Raw genomic sequence first — 22204 nt, forward strand, 5'->3', positions numbered from 1 at the left:
TGCGCGCGGTAAGCATCGTGGTTCTTATCGTGACAGCATGACAGTTAGTAATGTACCCGTTGTCCGTTGTACCGCGCCCCCATCTTCTGCAGAGTTTAGCCCCTCGCGTGTCTCCATTTTCGGAACGGTTTATCATAAAAGCAGGACGCTACCCGGAGGCGTCTATTACACGGTAACCAGATTAAGATATAAACGGTGGATATTTAGCGCTATTCCTCGGGCCGCGGTTAACCCTCCCCCTTCCCCAGGCGAGGGAAGAATTAAGACATAAACAAGCGTCCGTATTAGCGCTCTCGTCATTGCGTCCGATGAAAAATTCGCTCGCGTCCCGCGCGTTTGCGTCTCCCCGAGGAATCTCTACACTCGAACGAAATACTTTCCGGAGCCATAAATATCACCGGCGGGATCCGCGCGCGCTCTCCGTCCGCGAAGGAAGAAGGGTTTCCACGACCCTAAATCAAGGTCGCCTTCGCTGCCCGCGACGGCGACGTTCCTTTCGCCCTTCTCGCCCTCCTCGCCCTCCCCGTCGTCCTCGAAACGCTCCTCGGAGGCACGAGCCTCTCCATGAGAGATATGATTTAGTACTTTTGACGGGATTAATAATTTCCAACGGGCGAGGGAGGTAGCAGATGTCGAGACATTTTCGCGCCCCGTTCCTTCCCGCTTGTCGTCGCCACCTCGTCGCCGCGCCGCCGGCTTTCTTCGCCTTTACTCTCCGCCCTGACAAAGGTGAATCTGTCACGGTCCCATGACGGATTTACCGCACCCGCCTGCGCCCACCTCGAAAAGCCGCTCGCCCGCGACGTAACTCATCGCCGAAAGTCACGTATTATTACTACGTAGGCGGATACGCGAAGGAGCACGATGTAATAGCCTCGCATGATTATAAAACATACCTGTCCGCGAAGGAATCAAGGTGCGATATTATCGGATTCTTTTATTAAAAAGGTTTCGTTTTGTGTGGCCTTTTTTTACAGATGGCGGATATACTTTATGTGATTAATTTGAGCTTGTTAATTATTTGGTTGCGTTTTATTTTATGGCAGTAATTGCGATCTCAATTTAGATTAATTCGCAAGTCAGAAGGCCAAGGAAAAAACAATCTCAATCCAGAAATATTCGATATTTAGTTCGTTATCTTCTGTCGCAAATTGTATAGAAATTTAAATGAAATATGTAAAGCTTGAAATTACATCCAGCATGTGCACGTGAAAATATTTATACATACGAGTACAATTTATCATTAAAAAAAGTATGAGAATGTACGTACGTGTCATCTATTATGATTTTCGTGAAGGAACAGACAGATTTCACTCTGATAATATCTATTATTCGACGGTAAAAGTCTACAGTTGAGATAGGTTCGGAATGAAAGACGGGACGAACTTTTGTCATTGGCAACGATACCGATCTTCAAAGGTAACCCGCTCCTACCACATCGTCGACGACGAGAATCTCTCCCGCGCAGACAAGCTCCGAGTATTCGTTTTCTTTTATCTCTCCTGACACGAATATATTCATCGTCAGGCTGGTATTTTTGTATGCTGCGCCGCTTTGTCCATTCAGCTATGTCTTCATCTTGAATTTAAACATCTCTTTTTGTAGAGGATTGAAACATCATATGAACTTTTGATAACTGAACGGGAACAAAAATAAATATTATTTTTTGATACGTTACTTCTACGTTAAGGAATTTCATTTATCTAAAATAATTAAGCGTGCTATAAAAATATATACAATAATGTGATAAAATTGTAGGATAATAAGTTAATACAGAATAACAAGGAGTAATCGGTATGATTGAATTTATAGTGATAAGTAGAGAAATTAAAATTCGTCCTTTAAAAATTTAGATTGCGCAATACATGTTAGAAAAATAAAAACGCTTAACGATATGAAAAAATGAGAGCTTGAAAAAAGATCCAATAAACCTAAAAGCTAAAAGTTCAATAGATTCTGAAAGATCAATCATCCGGTGATCCAAGATCTTGGAGTTGAAGATCTATCGATAAAGAATGTATCTCGCACGATCCGTGTATCAATACACCCATCGATGTAGTCCATCATTAAGAGCTTCTGTAACTAGGAGTACCTAGAACTCTGTTCATTAGAAGCACTCTACCTTTTTTTTTGTCCACGAATGCACCTGCGGGGAGCAGAAAACCCGAAGGAAAGAACTCAATCAACGAAGAAGCGAGGTCGTAGCGATCGTTAAAGAATATCCCACCTGAGACTTCTTGCATCGGTAATCCCTCTCCGGTCGGCGTTAATCGCGCCCGCGAGTGAAGTAATCGTTAACCGTTAATAAATAAATTGCCGTAGAACAAACGTGACTTAACGTCTCGAAATTATCACCCTCCCCGATCGTCGCTTCATAATTAAAGCTCGACCGGACTGTCTCGGTGGAACGTGCGTTCCGCACGTATCCTACGGGAACAAGCGGCAAAAAGCATCATCTCTCTCCCTTTCCCGGCGGGATTAACGAACCGCTCTTGTTCCTTCTCGGTCTTCTCGGTAAATCTCACGGGTGGAAAAAGACGTCGGAGCCTTAAAGTAGCTGCGAATCGCGGCTGCTGACCCAGCCTCCGCCACTAAAGAAGACGGATTCCTCTACGGTGCTTAGAGTCGCCACACACGCGATTCTCGCTTTCGTTTTATGGAATTTTAGCCATTAACCGGCGCTCAATGTAGTGGCATCCTATATCGGGAGGCGCATCGCTCGTTTCATTAGCTCCGTTGTTCGGTCCAGTATTAATCGCTGTATCGCGGCGATGCAATAATTTTTTTCAGCAGAGGATATTGGACGAGGCCGCGGGGTCGATACGTAGCGTACCGACGTTTCGACAATGAGTTCGATAAAATTGGCGTTTCAATTAAACGAATTACGGCGAGTTTTAACGACCGTACACAGCCAGATTTTACGGACGGCGAGGATTCTATTTCCTCTTTCATTTTATTTCGGTTCAAGTGGTTGCTCCTCGAAGATACTTTTTTGGATGTACGTAATTTATCTTCAAATTAAACGAACAGACGCCGAGTAAAAATAGATTGTACTGACGTAAGACGAATCGTGTTTTTATAAGAGCAAGAATACTTTGGTAAAGAAAAACAAGGTATAAAGCAATTATATCTGAAAATTTTTAAATAGTTTCTAATTGATTGACGATTTAGTAAAAGCAAATAACAAGCAACAGTCTTCTACGCGTGCACACATTTTCTGTTTATTTTATTTTAGCGAAAAATATTTTACCTCAACGACGCTTTGAAGTAGAAATTCATTTTGTGGCGAGGATATATACCGCGATATATATTTGCTGATTGTCGGCGATGGCGGGTATCAAATAATATAAAATAATGATCCATCTCTCTAGCAATGAGCTGGCAAAACGAGATTATTGGAGGGTCGGGATCGACGGGCGAGCAAATAAAATGTAATTTCCAGCAGGCGTTAATCCACGACCCCACTCCCCCGAACTCAAACACCTGGAAGTGCAGGCGCGAGGTGGGAACTCGCCCTGCTCGGCGCATCCTCGCGTTTCTCATCCCCTTATTGCTCGCGCGCGGGTAATCGCGGATTGATTGGATTTCTCTCCACAGCGCATTCTAAGCTCACTCGACTCACGCACGGGGCAGTAACGCTGCCCTCGCTGGGCATGTTCGAGGCGAGCAGCTCGCGCGCGGAGAAAGAAGCGGGCCCGCGGGCCGAGAAAGAGAGGAGGGAATAGGACTCCGCGCGAGAAAACACGAGAGAGCGGATTGGGGAAAGGAAGGGAGATGTAGGTTGATGCTGTTGCTGTTGCCGCTGCGGCTGCTGCTGTTGCTGTTGCTCGAACTTGATGGACGCGCAGGTTGTTTCTGATCCGGCGCGCGTAATAGAGGCCAGGTAGGCGGGTCGGCGGGCAGCACGAAAAGTAGGGCCCTGCGGCTTCTCCGACGAACGTTTTTCTCTAAATTACAGCTCGCCCTCTCCCCTCGTATCCCTTTTCTCTCCTTCTTTCCCGTTCCCCTCTTTCCCGCGGGGTACAGCCGAGCCGAGCCGAGCCGAGCCGAGCTGAGCTCCGGACAAGTCGGGGCCCCGGCTGCTGCCTGAATTGCCAAGCGCGGCGCGATTTCTCTCCGTGGATTCTGAGTCCGCGCGTGAATAAGAGTTACGTTCCCCGGCGCCGAGGCGGGCCGACGCGAAATTCCGGAGTCGCGTTGAAGGACGTTTCAGCGACGTCCTCGTCCGAGGATCCGCCGCCGTGACGGCCGTACACGTCTAACATCCGGTTAATAGCGCGGAGGAATTAACGGGCAAATTGTATTTTTGATTTAATACGCGCAGTGGCCTCTCTCCCCTTCTCTTTTTCTCTGTCTCTGCTTCTTTCTGTCTCGGTCCGACTCGAGGTTTCCCGGGGAGACGGGAAGCTTAATGCATGCCTCCGGAGAGTATATTATTCTCTAAATTATAGCCGCGACCGACTCGTTCTCTCGGCTGCGATCCTCTCCTGTCTTCTCCTCTCCTCTCTTCTCGTACCTTCTCCGCAGGGCTTGCTGAGGAGCCGACTCAGGCAGCCGGCCCGTCGCTACTACCTGAATCTCGCACGAGATTCTCTCCCATGATCGCGATGATCCTCTCCAGATACGGGTGAGATCGCGACCATTATCGTTGGCGCCGTTGTTTGCGCCCGGAAAATCTGAATCTAGAATCCGCGCCTGTCACGGTTGAATCTTGATTAAATCCGTAGTTGACATATCGCTATCTTAGAGATTCTCGGTAGGATTAATTTTATTTTTTTACTTATTATTAGCCCAATTAATTTTAATCCTCGTTTAATTAAAAGCGTATAAAGAAATAAGATCTATCACGCAGGTAAAGGAAATGTGAATTAGAGTAGCATTTAAGTAGGTCTGTAAAACAAGCGTCTTTAATCTCGAAAAAAAGTTAAGTTGTGTGACTCACAACTATATAATTAATTACAACTCGATTATTATTTGTACTCCGCGTTTTAAATTAAACAGAAAATTAAAGTCTATCGACCCAATAACCTCCATAAATATTATTATAATATTTAATCGCGGAATCTAGCGGTGTGCTGTCAACGAGGCATATAATTCCTTCCGACATTTCGAAGACAGACCACTGGAGGGAACGAGATCGCGAACGGTACTCGCCGAGCGCGCTTTTATTTTCGCGACTTGCGCGCTGCGTTTTTCACGGTCAAGCGACGCTGCATCGTCGATGGACTGCCCGCTGCCGACGTCGCTGCACGCAAGGAAAGACTTGGTCAGAACTTTCCATCGAGAGACGGACCGATGTTTATTGGACGAGATAGGCAAACCGGATCGCGCGAGCAGGGCCGGGGGCGATCTTTCAGGAATGAAAATAGAGGAGGAGCATCCCGACGCCCGTGAGGAAGACTGGACGCGAAATTTCCGCGTCGTTTTCTGCGCCGAGAGAAAACGCCTCGCGTTTTCTTATCCGCCCCCTTTCCACCCTCGCGACTCCTTCCCCGACCGCGTAATTCGCTACGCCGCATCTTGACGGGCATCTCGGATTACGGATGCGTACATGTACGTAATTGTGTGTGTATGTATGTATGTAATTCGGCGCGCATTTTGTACCTCGAGAGAGAGAGAGAGACAGAGAGAGACGGTGGCAGAAGTACGAGCGCGCGAGGCACGTTAACGCAATGCGATTAAGAGGTAGTAATTTTACCGTTAATAATGGCGATTAATTCGCTCATTTATCAAGTCGCGAGTGTCGGACGGGTCGGCCCGCAATAACGTCCGCGCACGCAAAACATGCACGCGTGTGCGGCGCTCGGCGTCGCGTATAAGCGTGCATTAAAGCGCAGACCGCGGAAGGTCGACGGAGTCGAACAGACGGACAAATGTATGAACGAAGGAACGAACGAACGGAGCGAAAAGCTATATACTCGTGGCAACCGCTGTTCGCGCAAACCGTGCGCGTCTTACATCGCCGCGCCGCGCGGATGAACTCACGTACGTTCGGGCGAGCCGATGGAGATGGATTCCAACCTGCAATCTGCATAATTCCACTGCCGGGGGATTGCCTTATCCCTTCGCACTCGCGTGAGTGCGATTCGCGGAATCTCCTCCGGTCTCCGACACCGAACGAGTTCCGTCCACCGACCGACCGAGATTAGAACTCCGGTTGGAAGAGCGACGGAACGCCGCGCCGCGGTCGGTTCCCGCCGATCGAAAACCGCGGTTTCGATCAACGCGAGACGCGATCGCCTCGGGGGGACGACCGACCGTTCGTAAGGTACGAATATTCGCGGAATGCTTTGTTCCCTCCCCCTTTTCCCTGGCCGGGAATTCCTGCGGCCGCTACTTGTCGCGTTGCGTCGGATGAATAACGAAGAGGCTCGTTCTCAGATTGAAACTCGTTCATCCGATTAAGTTGGAAATATATCCAAGACTCGCGCAAAGAAGATTCGAAGATTGAATATATGAATAGCGAATTCATTACGTTGGCAGCTGCCGAGCTCTGATCTTAATGTTATAAACTTAATTTTATTATAAGATAGCATAAAACTATAATGGCATGTCTAATTAGTCAGAATTCTATATATATAGTAGTTAATGAGAGTCTTAGCGATATTCTAGCTTTCTTAAAGCCATATGCGGCTTTTACATTCTCAAGATCTTTTTTTTTATTCCATACCTGTCGATACAGTCCCGCAGTTATCTTCTAGTTTACATTTTATAGGGCTCTTATATAGTTCGTTATACGCTGGTAGCCTGAGAAACGGCGGGCCTTCGCGATATACCGGTCTTCCAGGAATTAATTTATCGCGAATGAGGGAATATTAGCGTTTGCTCTTTCGGCGTTCACCGTGGAGACTAGAATTCTACCGGTTAATGGCGGATCTCGCTTCGCGGCGATCGTCGTTAACGTAAATTACCGGAGTCGTAAGATTGGGCGCGATGTGACGATACGGACCTCACGAGAATCCCATATCGTATAATTGGGAATTCGAAGTTGGCGGTGCTGCTCACGAAAAGAAGTCCGTCGTTTCGAGCGGACACATTACGACCGTAACGATATTGCGAGGAGTGTTTATTGACCTTTCGTGGACATAAGTTATTTTCCACGCCACATATAAATAGATAATCGCCGTGACAGATTGTGCGTGATTAAAGATTCTCTCGTTTCTCTCTTTTGCACCGAAATGGCCAATTTTTGATAACGCGACGTTCCTTTAATGCAGCACTCGTGTATTCCGCCCGAAGAGCTTCGGCAGTCATTATTCGACATGTTATTCTCATTATTTTCTAAGGAAAGTCGTAACTACGAAAAGCTGAGGTATCCCTTTAGCGAGATTAAACCTTTTCGTTTCACACAATTGCGTTCTTTAAATAATAAATTTGAGTAAACTTTTGTTAAAAGAGTCATCTCTGCATTCGTAAAGAAAAATTTGGTAACTGATGAAAAGTACGGAAACTTGAGAGACACAGTATAGGATGCTTTAGTATCAATATTGAATAGATGATAATAAAACAGATTGGAGAATTTTTTTCTTCTAATATGCCTTCTGATTATGACGTGTTTAGAAGCGCATTCCGCACAATTTAGGCTCCCCGTTAAACGTTTCGCGCACGCTCCACCGATTGGCAATCGAATCTCCGAGATCGCTGCTCCGCCCTCGTTCTCCAGACAAGAAGTATCCGGCGATCCGGCGATTACGCATCGCGTGGCCGGTATCGTACCGGCGTAATCCATCGCTCCGCAAGGTAGCAATGAAAATCTATACGCGCGAATTAAACGAAAGACGATCGCTAATAACGCAGGCATCTTCCCGTGGGGCGTGGTTAACAGCCCGACAATTATATTTGTCAGAAACACTCGTCGCGGTGAGCTGCATCGCGTAAACGCATCCGCATCGGGAGCTTGCTAATTTTCCGCGAATACTGCTGTAACGTTACCCCGTTGCGGTTTCTGGTCCAACCCTAGGGAGTCCGGACGTATACCTGTTTTCAATGACGATACACACGGACGGCGCTCTCATCCGAGTCGTATTCTCGTAATTCGCCTTCGGGGCAACCACCGCGCGGTATATTCTCCTCTTTTGCTTCCCAAATAGCGGGATCGAGATCGAGAAAGAAAAGAAGAGATCTTTTGAAGGCAGTGTCGGCGCCGGTACAGCACCATAAATCTCGCACGCCATAGATTTACACCGTACCATCCCGAAGAATGCGGTATAATGAGAATTGTAGAGGAGTATCGTGCGCGCGTCGACAGATGTCCGCCGAGAAAATCGTCCTGCTACCTGTGCGCGGCGGTCCTCCCGAGTCCTGGGCTTTGATCTCCTAGTCAGAGAAACAGATAACAAATATATTTATAGGTGTACTTTACCAATTAACATCATTTGTAGTTTAATTGGTATAATTTGGTACGGCGAGAAAATTATTCTCGTGGCTATCTCAATTGGTTTAATCGTCAGCCAATTAATACTTGTTTTATATAATTATGCTCCACATTATTGAAGAAAAAAAGAAATATAACTCTCGTTAATACGATACGTTACCAATAATAATATTATACGAATAAAGATTCAAAAAGTATTATGATAGATGTATATTCGAATAAAGTGAAACTTGCTCGCGTTTAAGCATTCATTGTGTATAGTTATCCCGACGAAAAGTTTCACGCCAACAGCAGGCTTCCCCTCCGTCTGAATCTCGACGTAAACTCGCTCCCAATAAAAACCTGCATTCAAGGCCCCTACCTACTAAGTTCCTTCTTCCATCCGCGCGATACTCGGTGTGTTAAATAATTTAACCAATTAGTCACGAGTTAAGTGACTATCCGCTAAAAAGAAATCAGATGCAAATTGCTCGCGCGTCGGGATACCGCTACCGCCTTTTCCGGCGGACACCTCGCACACCGGACGGACTCGACGACGAGTATTAACGTATAAGGCAAAACCAATTCCCGGTAGCCGTCGAGGGCCGGCTTCGCCGACTGGCAGCGTTGCGCTGCCGTGTCCTTCGGACCCGGGAAAATACACGAGAATCGTGCGTAAGAGTCGGTTACTCGCCCCCGCGCACGTTTCCAGTACAAATATTGAAACGAGTCCCCCTTCTACGGGTCCCGTTCTACGGAACGTGTTAGCCCAAGTTCTTAACGGAGAAGAAGTCGAGCGTGATGCAGAGAATCCCACTTGCGAACGATGCGTTCCGTTCCGTTCGGGAATGCCGCGGTGGGTCGGGAAGCCGTAATGAGCCGTCGTGGGAAACGGGGGGGAGCGAGGTAGCGACTTCGTCGTCCTCTTTGCCACCGCCGCTGATTCTCGCTACCAGAAGCGCGGGAAAGAAAGCGAGCAAGCGCACGCGCGACGCGTTGAGTATACCTTCGTTCTTCTCGCTCTACCGCATCGTCTCGATGCACCTGCGTCGTCGTCGCCCTTCTCGAAGGAGCCTGATTCCGTTTGTCGTCGCGGAATATGACTGAAAGATCGGTCAGCAGGTGCTGGTTATTTCCGCGAAGAATAAACGAATGGATATTTGTCTTTGAAATTATATTGATATTTATCTCGAAAATATACAATTTCGATATTCGCAAAAAAAGTTAAAGATTGGATTGCAGCAATGAAGGAAAAGAATAATCGGTGATTAAAGATATTACAATATGATTGTCTTAGTAATTTCGTAAAACATACAGGAAGATGATTGATGTGTCATTTATTTAACAATGAAATAAATTTTTGCATTTTAATGAAACAGAATTATGGTAATGTTGCACGGTTATCCTAGTACATGTACAATTACAATGTAGAATGACTCTAGTAGAGTAACTTTCACGGAACACCTGCGTGCTAAGCGAAACAGGTGATGGGCGGACGGCTCGCAACGTGGCGGTATTCATACACCCGTTTGTTCAGAAGTGTCGGGTTTATTCAAGCTCAATTCTTACGAACGTAGGAAAGCAAAAGTTAGCAAATTGCAGCGCTATTTTCGAGAAACGCCATGGCGCTATAGAAAAATATATGTATGTGTAAAGTAATTGTTAACCGAAAAGACGTCCGAACGATCGTGAATGCTGCGAAAAACAAAGGCGATTAAAGGACAAGGCCGAATTGGCAATTTGCGAATCTCGCTGCGTGTTACAAACCAGGCGTTTTCAAACGGTACGATTCAATGTAATGCCCAAACGGATATAGTCGTTCGAGGCGATGACGCTAAGTATAAACGATACATCAGTCTGTATAAGCGAAAATCCATTTGATCGTCGACGTTGATGAACGCGTTGTAAGCGGCGTGTACGATCGTGCAGGCCGAGTTATTCGCGTGCAGGATGCACCTAGATGCAGGGGTACTCAAACTGTGCGACGACGGTGTTCCGCGAAAACAAAACAAATCCCTTTTCTAAGTCGAGATCCTCTCGTGACTTAGACTTCCATCCGTTGAATTACATTCTTGATTCTCACACTTTTCTTGAGATCTAATTTTCTTGATAGCTACAACGTTTCTCATTTCTCTTGAAACGCTTGATTGAAATACTTTTTATCCGCGCGATTATCGATACTTCGGATTTTATATACACCTGCAGTGCACTTGATTTTAATTTACACTATCAGCTACCAAGATTAGAATTTCTAGAATCTTGATTTTTTTTATAAATCTTTCAAATATGGCGATGTCTGCGTTTTATGACGTATAAATGTATTTTCCTCGCATGTAATAAAATTAACAAACGTAACGTACATTTATGAGCAAAACGTATCTCATTTTTCGCGCAACATACAGAAGTCAATTAAGATGCAGGCGCGTTGGAAGTCGCATTGTGGTGTGTCGGCTGACCGCGTTTCCGCGTCCGTCGCTCGTCGATTCGCGCCGGCCATCGTCGTCGGTCGCGCAAAAATTCCGCGGTTTGAGAACCCTGGGGTCCACCGGTGTGGGCACGGTACGGTACGATACGGTAAGACAGCCGGTAATTCCGTCGTGCGACATTGGCCACGCCGCGCCGCGGTTGCGGTACCGGCGCAGCCGCTCGCCGAAGGTACCATAGCGCACACGGCGATTATATGCCGGCCGCTTCCCGCTCTGAGAGAAGTAATAGCAATTTCTATCTGCGCGGCAGCCGCAAGAAGTAAGTATGCCGATCACTACAATGTAGTTTTACACGCCGGAGAAGGCTGGATGAACGCAGGTTACCGCCGTTACCGGATATCGCATTTGCCTGTCCGGTCGAAGGGCAGCGGGCCCGCGCGATTAACCGCGCGAGGAAATCGATCCCGCGACGAAAAATGCCGCCGCGGCTTGTATCGGTTTATCGGTGGATATCTATCGGGAACCTAGGGAGGAAAAAGGAGATGGAAAGGTAGAAGCGCGGGAGCCGCTTAGGAGACGCTTCTCGCCTTGGATCGTAAAAATTTATTGATCCGCGGGAAATCGTCCTGCCGTGAACGATGGTCATTAACGAGTCGTTAAATTCTTTTTACGATTAGATTGCCGCGAGACGCGCTACGGAGAAATCGTGTCGCCGCGGGAATGTGAAACGACGTGCTAAGTATATACCCCGGCGAGAAGGGAGAGTGAGCCGAGAAACTCTTTGTCCAATATCAGGGTCATTATGTTTTTATGTATCTTCGAGCGTTCATAAATCGTATCGGGCGATGACAGGCTCGTATATAAGCAAACCTTATTCCGATTTAATTCAATTAAATTTAGAAATTAAATTACGTTCCTTGACTTTTATTGACCCCGGTTGCGTGTCGTGAACCTCGTGGGGAAAGTCGCTACTACGAGCGTAAATTTTGATATCGGAATGAAGCCCGACGACCAGCCCGCGGATTATTGTTACCGGATATCGCCGGCTGATCCCGGTAGCTAAGCTTCGGTGGAACGAACTGTAAAGTCAATCGAATAATCCGCAATAAGACACGGTACATTAGCGCTCGCGGTGTCACTCGAGTATCGCCGTTTCTCTCTTATGAGTCTTATTTAATGCCAAGCGGCATTCTGCCGGCGGTTTTTGCGCGACCGCTGCCGTCCATTGAGCGAAATCCTCGCCTCGCCTCGCCTCGCGTGTGACAGTTTTTGCGGTGAACTCCGCGAGGACGTGTTCTCGCCGATCGCACCTCCGGCGCGGAAAAATCTTAAGGCCTACCTTAAAGGACTGGATCCGACCAGAGGAACCCGGTCGGCTTCCTTCACGGAGGAGGCGTGTCGCGCACGTACGGATGAATCGCCATGTTACATCCCTCGACCATGTTACGAATGGACCCAATTACACATGGGCACAATCCAACGAGAACACTCGTGTTTTTCAACCGCGCGCTATTCGTAATGGACGTCTCTATTATGGATGGAGATTGAAACTAAGCTGCGATAATCCGGTGCGATTTCCGAGTCGATTAAATTAACGTCGTGGACAAAATGTGGCCTACTTTGAGCGTCGCACAATCATTCGAGCATGTGAAAAATAGGCAAGATAACTTCTTTGTTGTTTTAAGGAAAGCTTAATTCTCGCGTGAGAATGTAAGAATGTACACGGTAAATAAGAGACGATAATACCGTAATGGACGTACGGTTCAGTGACAGCGTAAAGAAAGAATTAGCAAACAGTGAATGTAGTCAAGAGAATATTTGTGCTACACATTACCATAAACGTTCATTAATTTTTTTTTAGCTATGACAGGCGAAAAAACACTTTCGAAATTATCGACGAAGAGCACTTGCCATAAAATTTTATCTTTATTCTTCGTAATTAAAATTCACTGATACTGTCTAAAAAGATATAATAATATATATAATTTTCCAACGAATGGAGAGAAATATGAAATCAACGAGTACGCGCGGCTCATGTATTATACATCGTCTAATTAACATGTTAATTCAGAGATAGACTTATCTTAAGCGTGAAGGATGAGTATGAGATGCTGTTGAAATAGGCAAGGCCTATGTAAAAGTAAGAGGTAATAACCTAACGGACATACACAAGAAATAGGATTTCCGATTTGGGTGGTCTGGCTTTTCAAGCTCTATCTCTGTTCGTTGATAACCCTACGAAAGGTACGGGTAACCGGCGATATCTGAACGGTGAACCGAAACGGAAGACCCTTCGAAATGTTAATTTGGATCTGTATCTAAATACGATCGACAAGAATTAGCATGCCTTTTACCGATCCTGATTTGACACCGATTTAGATAAAACAACTGTTTCGAAGTCCTTGAAGCTGAATTCTGTTTTTCTCTTGGAAATCGGATAAAAAGGGTACTTGTGTATGTACATATTTGAAGATTTTTCGAGACAAGAATAAGCCAGGTTTATAAATGTGAAATCCACCTAAATGCAAAGTCGTATCCAAAGTGGATCTTACAGATTATGTATTTATTCCGTTCTCTTGCAGCACTTGCACTTCGCAAACCCCTTATTTAGAGATAAAAACTGAAGTCAAGAGTCTGGTTAGGTTATCAGTTGCATTTAGCACAGCGAGCAATTAGTCTTTTATCTTCTCTATGGGACGGGTCTTCTCATCTGCAGCAATTTAAGGATTATTAAATGCAACTAGCTCCCGCAGCATAGAAATGTTTCTCTTTATTTTCGTTTTTAGCTAGCTGGTACTTAATCGCGAACGGAAGAGCGAACGAAATGTAGTCTTTCGCATACAACGTAGAGAAACACGGCATATCTCTTAGAACGACGTCGTAGCAGAAGTAGCAAGAGTTGTTCCTCGCCGAGAACAGAACGAAACAGAACGGAGTAGAGCAGAGCGGAGCAAAGCAGAGCGTCCTCGGTTCGCCCGCTCGGGGGCCCGAGGCCCGTCGCGGGGCGCACGCATACGCGGAACCGGGCCCCGCGTATTCCGACGGTGAGGCCCACGGCGAGAGGCGTCGGGCCCCGACACGCCGCACGTATTAGAAACGAATATAAATATATCGAGAGGAGCGAGAGACAGAAAGAGAAGGAGACTCTCCGGCGAGGAGGGGAGTTCGCGCGCGTATTGGTAAAGTTACACGCACCGACGCGACTCTCGCACGCTCGCTCGCTCGTTCCTCCTTCCTCGCGCGGGGCCGGCACTCGCTTGCGGGCCCCGGCCTGTCCCCCTCTCGCCCCGTGTCCCGCATACACGGGGGCCCGCTGAGTCCCAGAGTATGTTCAGTGTCCGCTCGGCCTCAGCACGCCCCGTGCCGGTAGAACGAAGGACGAGGACGCCGCCTCTTGAAGGTTTTAATGCGCGTCGCGTCGCGCCGCGCGTTAATCGCATTCCCCTATGTTTTTCGCGATCGCGATCGATCGTCGTGAAGTTTCCGCGCGAGTGTCGCAGTTGAAAACGCACGCGGACGACTTGCGGCGACCACACTCCGAAAAGTACTCCGGAAAATGGTGTGCCTATCCGCGACGCGTGGACCGTTCGATCAACAGCCACGAATGATTCGTTCCACCAACCACGTTCATCATTCCGCGTGACACACGCGAATTGTCCACGGCTGTCATCCGCGCACGCGAGTTTCCGCGCATCCGCCGCGATCGGGTCCCGAGAGGGACGCGAGTTCGAGATCATGTATCTTGGGTGCCGGCCGATCGACCGACTGTCTTTGTACCGCGCGATAGGTGTCGCGTATTAAAACGTTAATCCGTGCTGTACTACCGGTTATACGTACAGATTGGTTCTCATCCCTCCGACCCACCCTCTCTGTCTCTCTCTTTCTGTTTCTCTCTATCTATCTTTCTTTTTCTTTATCTTTTACGATCCTTCCCTCTTGCGCGCCTCGCCTCCTACGGCGACTGCTTTCGCCGGAGCGCACTCGATCTTCTCCCTTTCCTTGTTCTCTCTCCGATCCGTCCCCCGCTCCCTCTTCTTCCCTCACCGCTGCTATCTCTGTTGCCCTTGTTGCGCGAGACCGAGGTCGAGTCGCGGGTTCGCTCGCGTTTCGCGAGCGCGCGTGCCAATCGAGAGATGGTGAACGAGCGGCGCGATGAGCCCGATTCTGCCGGTGGCGAGACGTTCGCGAGACGACGACGACGACGATACGGTGCCGCGGCACCACGCGATTGAACCCTCTATTCCTGCGTTCGCTCCGTTCGGCACGAGGCGACTCAATCGCGACGCGAGACGCCTCTATTCCGCAAGACGGGCGTCTCTATTCCGACGGGGTATCTCCGTGGGACAAAACAGCGACAGCATCTCCCGAATTTTCTCATTTCCTCCCTACGTCCGTTCCGCATCGATGCGAGAAGAATGACGCGCGCGGTGTACAGCGATGAATCCCGACGCGATGTTGCTGCGAACGCGGGCGTCGTTGACATCTCGAGATAATGGAGAGAACTGCAACGGAAGGTGCGTCGGCGAACAGATCAGGCGGTCTTTGTGGTGACTGACGAGAAGGCATTCGAGGGAAGCGAAAAGGAGGAACGTGGCGAGGAAACTTAAAGTCTCGAATATCGTGATGACGTCTTGATGACCGATTGTCTATCGATCAGCTAACAAAGTTGACGTCAAGGAAAAAATATTGAGAGATAAGCTGAAACGTATAACTCATCAGCTCCCCCAAGAAGACTCTGACTAGAGCGAATATATCCGCAAAAACTCCGTTTGCGACGAGCAAACGCCTCTTCGACGAGCCATTATTTCTAAGAAAGCCGGAAAGTCGGGCTCCAGACGCAATCAAGAGCGTATACCACGGTCCACGAGAAGGCATTTAATACGCTTACACTCGCAGAAGGGTTTCTACGTGGAAGCACACAAAAACCCCGGTGTGTCTCGAGTGCCCCGAAGCGTCGCCTTATTAGCTTTTGCGAGAGGACGAGCGGCGGTGGTCGCGAAAAGGGACATAATATACCGAGGGGGGAAAGAGGAAGGAAGAAGAGAGAACCCCGCCGGCGTTCTCTAGATTAGAAGGTCTCGGCCACGGCGATTATTACCGTCCGGGCCGGGGTTACGCCGTGTAGCACACAGAGGAAGAAACCGCCCGGTGGAAATCGATCTTAACGACCACCGTCCTCGTCGGTCGTCGGTCCGGATGTGGTTGCTGTTGCTCGCCCGTCGCCCGTTCCGCCGTTCATCGCGCAAGAAGAAGCATGTCGAGCTTGGCGCGGAGAAGACGCACGGCGGTGCTCGGCTCGAAGCGATGGTGGCAAGGCGGTTGCTGGGCCACCAGGAGCCATCAGGAGGCGTACCTGCGAAAGCTCTACGGGAGAAAAAACAACCAAGACGCCAGAAATAGTGGCGGTCAGAATGACGAGGACGCCGCCACGGCGCGTCCCGCCGGCATCGACGCGCCCTGGACAACGCCCGGTGTTTACGATTTACCGACCATCACCGACGCCGAGCATCACTACCTCGATGCGTTTCTGAGAAATCGCGAGAATGGCGTGACCGGCAATGACGACGACGTCGATGACGTCGTCGCCGCGATGGTTGGCTGTCCGGCGTTGGCGACATCGCACGCGAGCCCGACGGAGAAGTGCGTGGAGTTCCTGAAGGGCGCCCATCACGACGACGGGACCAGTTTCGGTCGCCGTGCCGCGGGAGACGCGGAATGCGGCCGCGTAGCTGACTGCGGTTCAGTGCATTCGGGTTACGATGCGGCCGCCGGTTGTCCGGAGTAAGTAGTTGCTGCCGCTGACAGAGAGGAATGAGTTTTTCAACCTTTCGACATTTTTTTCTTGGACGTAAAATTTTCGTTTACGATTCAAGGAGGCCAGGGAAAGGAATTAGTTACAAAAATATACTGTGAAAAAATATGGAGCGTTTATTTTGAAATCTAGGTGAAAAAATTGTGCGTGTGTGTACGTTGAGTGTGTGAAATATTTCTGGATAAAAATCCGAATTTCTTAACATATATGTATAGATTAAAGCCTTTCGAAATTATGCTAGTGAAAATTAAGAATTTTTGACAAATTTTACATTTAAAAAAATCATATTTTATTCTATATCTAATTTTCCACGTATATTTCCACAAGTTTGATTTAAATTGCAAAGTGTATTTTCCAGGTATTTAATATTACAAGTTATAAATGTATGAGGAAACGTGGAGTCACATTCTGCTAAATAATATATTACAGAGTTACGCTGTGTTATTGGAGCGATATCACACGATTACATATTCGTAGAAATTAGATTTAACGAGCCAAGAATTTAACGATGCGAAGATTTCGAGATGTAAAAATCAAATACCGTGCGACTGAACATATTATCAAGTTTGTTTTTATTATATTTGTCTACTTTCACGTAGGCTTATCTAGAACGGAATTTCCCATTTAACAGCCTTACCATCCTCGACGTTGGTCGCAAACGGCATATTTACACAGCCCACAGCGGAATCTGTATTAATCAGGAATCGTTACTCGCGGTTGTACGGTGGAAGACATCCTCGCATATGAACGTTTCGATAGCTTTGCGCTCGCTGATGCAGAACATGTGGAACAGCACGTGCGATTTCCGTACCTATCACGCTCGCGGAGCGGAGAATTTTAGATTGAAACGTACTGATTTATTCAAGCGAGGAACCAGGCGCTGTTGGCGGTTAGATGATGATAATTCATTGTTCGTTCTATTTCGTCGTGTATCATGTTCTATTTCTCTCGTTACTACGTCCCCAATTTCCCTCTTATATCTTTACGTGACGCGCACTAGTATGTGCAGAAATATTTATGGATTAAGCAGAATTTCCGGGATATTGTGTTGGATATATTTTGGACCTATAGTTCTACATTCCAGAATTCTAGACTACCCTAACCCAGGTAGATTTTACAGAATTTAGGTCTGTAATTAGGTGAGATTCCAGGCTTTAATAATAGGAAGATCCTAAATTAGTAGGTGCGTAATTTAATTCAGGGAAACATGAACGTAGAAAACACAATTGCGCTCCTCAAAGATTGCTCCCGTGAGAATCTTTTTACGTCTATCTTGAGATCTTGACACGTACATCGTAGATTTATTATATTTAGCATATATTTTTATCTTCTTTCCCATTAGACAATGTGGTGTTACGAAAAATTTATTCGACTAGGTAATGCGACGCGGATGCAATAACAATTACGACACAGACAACAGATATTGGCCATAACAATATTAAAATGGCTCTTTAAAAAAATTAAGAAGGGTGTTTTAATCTCTGTCACATATGACATGGCAACGCAATTAAAAAAATATGTGATATTAATGAAATAACCATTATTCTTATGAATATATATTTTTTTTTTACAGGAAAGTGTGCAGGAGCTGCAGGTGCCCGCGGGAGGAGCACCAGAGGGCTTCGACGGAGGCGGGCGGTCCCTCGGGACTCGGCCTGGGCCCGGGCCCGCCGATGGCGATGGCCATGGCCTTCCCAAGCGGCGTCGGGGGCGCGCCTCACCAAGAGCCGTTCAAGAGCCCGGTGCAAGCTGCGCCGGCCGGCCTGGCGCTGCAGGAGGCTCTGATGCAGCATCACCAGAGGCACTCGCAGAGCGACGACGACAGCGGCTGTGCGCTCGAGGAGTACACGTGGGTGCCACCTGGGCTGAGGCCCGATCAGGTAAGATGAAATATACGCAACATTTATTTCACCTCAAGAGATAACAAAATCCTATGGGCATCGAGCGTCGTCGAAAATCTCTCAAAAACACCAACGAGCGTATACGTGCGATAACGTTTTAGAAAAAGTCGGTGATTAAAATAATGAGGCGGAGTAAATCGGGTAACCAGAGGGCAAAAATGTTTACATGCCTTTATACTTTATGAAATAATAGAGATCAATTAATACGCTGTTGAGATAGGAGAGAAAGGAATGAGACGGAGGCCTCTCCGCCGCGCGCCATCACGTATGTAATGCGAGGGTGTCCCCGGCGATTCGTCTCGCCGGAGTCGCCGGGGACCAGTGACCGCGACAGCGGGCCCCCAGATCGCCGAAGCGATTACCATCGTGAACGACGACGGCGCAGTGAGTCATCAGGCCGCGCGCCGGTGAAAGCTCTCGCTGGGTATAACGATGATAAAGCGTAATCGGAGGGTTCACCCGAAAAAGGGCATCAAAGAAGAGAATGCAGAAGATACAAAATGTATTAACTGTGTGGTTGTACCCTTGGATCTCCCCTTTCGAGAGATTCCATTCTAAAAAAAGGAACATCCTTGGATCACGCTGCCGTGTAACGCGACAAAAAAAGCTTCAGCGAACTTCTTTGAATTCCTTCAAAATAATTTTGTAATTATCAATACCTCGAAAAACTATATCTCGTTGCTCTTTCTTTTTCTCATATTTCTCTAACACATCTATGATCCTCTCGTACACCGAAATGTTCTGCGTCGCGTAATATCACAAAAACGAAATTATTTTACTTAATTAAACGCACGATGTTGCGTAAAATCGGATAACGCCACGTTAGATTCCTCCTCGCCGAAAGAGCTAACGCATTCGTCGTCCATTAATTGGTTTACGCGCGAGCGTCGGCACGGCGCGGAATAGAGTCCTCTTTCTCCCTCTCGGCGATGGGTGGCTGTGGCTTTTGCGCGCCGCGCGCGAACATCGTCGTTTATTTCGCGACTCCGCGGTACGGTGCGTGCAAATCCGCTTCTCTTTCTCCTCCTCTTCTTCTTCTCTTTCTCCTCCGCCTCCGTCTTCCCGCTTTAGCTCCTCGTCCTAGCGGCGTCCGTCCGCGCGCGTTTTCTTTACTCACTTTAAGTGTCATTACGTCTAACGCGCATTATATATTATGACTCGGCGTTCTCGGCGAGGGGACGGTAATCCCGCGCAACAAGCTTTTCGCGCTCTTAAGCCCACCCCCCCTCGCACGACGATGCCGTCAATTCGCGTTTTCGCGCGAAGATCTCGAGTGTATCTGAAAGCACAACAATTCGCGCGGCAATTCGCGAAGATTTTGCATTTATAATAAGCGACAGCAAGCAATATCTGCAATCTTTATGCGAATCAGAAGATACCGATATCTTCTTAGAATCGGTAACCCCTTTGATATCTTTGAAATCTTGTCTTCTGAGTTTTATGTTGAATTTTGCGATATAGTTTTAATGTTTTTTCGTAATATAATGCGCATAATAATTTAAAATAGAAAGAAGTATATTTCCTTTGTAGTTCTATCTTTTCATTTTTACTGATTTATAGCTCAAAAATTATTAATATTTCAAGTCAAGTTTCTGATAACAAAAGAAACTTCACATTTTATAGAGGATGGCATTGTATGTCCGCTCACCGTCAAAATGTTGACTTGCAAATATTCGTATATGTGTATCTACTGTCCCATATATTTTATTGCGTCATTTCGTTATTAACTGATAACTTATTTTGATCCTTTTCCCGAGGGAGATGTCTTGGGCGACGTCTCGAGGATGGTATAAACAATATGAGCATACGCAAGACCCACGCGCGCGGCGCGAAGTGTTTAATAGCATGAGCGGGGTCGACGACGCTATTGCCACTCATAAACGGACGCGAGTCGTTACAGGGAGAAATTTACCGCTAGATTGTGCAGAAACTCGATTACGCGCAAATTCCAATGGCCATCGAGCGCGCGCGCGGTTTTGCTCTCCAGGGCGATATTCTTATGGAAATACCCACGTTGACACGAAGTCCTGACGCGGGACCAAGCCCGTCGTATAAGAATATACGCTCGAAATAAAACTACGCCTTACCCTTTTATCCCCGCGTGCCTTCCCTACTCGCCTTTATCGTCGGCTCCGCCGCAGCAGGTTTCCGTCCCGGTAGTATAAACGCGCGCGCGTCAGTGTTTTCCTTCGTCTCTTCGGTATGTTGACAGTGCCCATGCCCGATACTTATCTAAATTTGCGACGGTCAGGGCGAGTTTCAACGACCATCGGTTAACGTCAGCTGCAGTTGACACTAAATTCTTTCCTTCATCTATATATATCATATATCCGGTGTGATGCGATCTATAAAGAGACAGGGAGTCAGCTGAACTATTAGTTGGAGTCTGTTGCGCGGTTTCGCTTGTCAGTTAATAATCGACGATGTATAATGCACGTGTCGTATATATATCACCGGCCTTCAATAAGGATTTCTCTACATGGGCAAAACGGGTCCTGTAATTTTTTCTGCCGGCTTACATATCCGGCAAAAATTAATATGTTCCCGCTTAAGCTTGAAAAGTGTTACTTTTTTTTTTGGAACTCTTGTACGACCACGTCGCGAACACGTGCGTCGGTATTCCGCGAGCCGTTAACAGGAGATAACATGCTTCAAATACAAAGTCCCACGCTCGATGCAAAGTAACTATAGGTCGTCGCCTCGTGCAATTTTCACGATAGGCTCGCATTATCGTTCGCACTTGGCCCGCCCCAACATTAGGGTTTACGGTACACGAGGCTCGGTTGCGAGCACACACGCACGCTCCGCTTTCATCCTCCGTCCCCCTCGCTCGAGACTCCAATCCGCTCCAATCTCAATTCACGGGTCTCTCTGTTTTTCGCAGGTGCATCTGTACTTCAGCGCGCTGCCGGAGGACAAGATCCCGTACGCGGGCAGTGCCGGCGAGCGGGAGCGGGTGAAGCAGCTGCTGCAGCAGCTACCGCCGCACGACAATGAGGCGCGTTACTGCAGCGGCCTGACCGAGGAGGAGAAGCGCGAGCTACGGGTGTTCGCGGGGCAGCGGAAACGCGAGGCCCTCGGCCGCGGGCACGCGAGCCAGCTCGAGCGGCCGCACGGCGCCGGATGCCGCGAGTGCGGCCGCGCGATCGCGGCCGGCGAGATGGCCGTGGCGGCGAGCCGCGCGGGTCCAGCCGCCCTCTGGCATCCCGCCTGCTTCGTCTGCTGCGTGTGCCGTCAGCTCCTGGTGGACCTCATCTACTTCTGGCGGGACGGCAGGCTTTACTGCGGCCGTCACCACGCCGAAACCCTCAAGCCGCGTTGCTGCGCCTGCGACGAGATCATCCTCGCCGACGAGTGCACCGAGGCCGAGGGGAGAGCGTGGCATATGCGTCACTTTGCTTGCCTCGAGTGCGACCGACAGGTAAGAATGCAGGATTAGATATGACGACGATGACTGTTCTTATTTCGCGGTCACATTATGTTTCCCTTGTATCAGGGTTTAAAGCCAGAGAGAGATGTTTCTTATGGAAAAGAAGGAACTAGTAGGGCTAAATAAATAAGAAACGATTTTTATAAAATGGAGAACTTGAATTATTCAAAACTGTAATTTTCAGAATTATGAGGCTGCTATGTATTTATAGATAGATATAGTTATATATCTATCATTAAATTTGTTACGGGTTTACGAATGAAGATATTCGCGCTTACGTAC

At 47.8% G+C, this 22204-nt stretch overlaps 1 protein-coding gene across 2 annotated transcripts in view; it reads left to right on the top strand.

Annotated features, from left to right (window-relative positions):
- The window catches only part of LOC139813596 (uncharacterized), a 106226-nt gene that overhangs the window by 79562 nt on the left and 4460 nt on the right, over nucleotides 1–22204 (top strand). The window contains exons 1-3 of one of the 2 annotated variants that reach the window (XM_071779175.1): nucleotides 15953–16560; nucleotides 18165–18471; nucleotides 21377–21913. In XM_071779175.1, the coding sequence (XP_071635276.1) occupies nucleotides 16034–16560; nucleotides 18165–18471; nucleotides 21377–21913 (1371 nt within the window). In that variant the 5' untranslated portion in view covers nucleotides 15953–16033. Of the gene's footprint in view, nucleotides 1–15952; nucleotides 16561–18164; nucleotides 18472–21376; nucleotides 21914–22204 lie in introns of those variants that run through there. The other variant, XM_071779174.1, reaches the window with a different exon arrangement.

The sequence above is a fragment of the Temnothorax longispinosus genome, chromosome 5, assembly GCF_030848805.1.
Source record: "Temnothorax longispinosus isolate EJ_2023e chromosome 5, Tlon_JGU_v1, whole genome shotgun sequence".
Taxonomy (NCBI): Eukaryota; Metazoa; Arthropoda; class Insecta; order Hymenoptera; family Formicidae; genus Temnothorax; species Temnothorax longispinosus.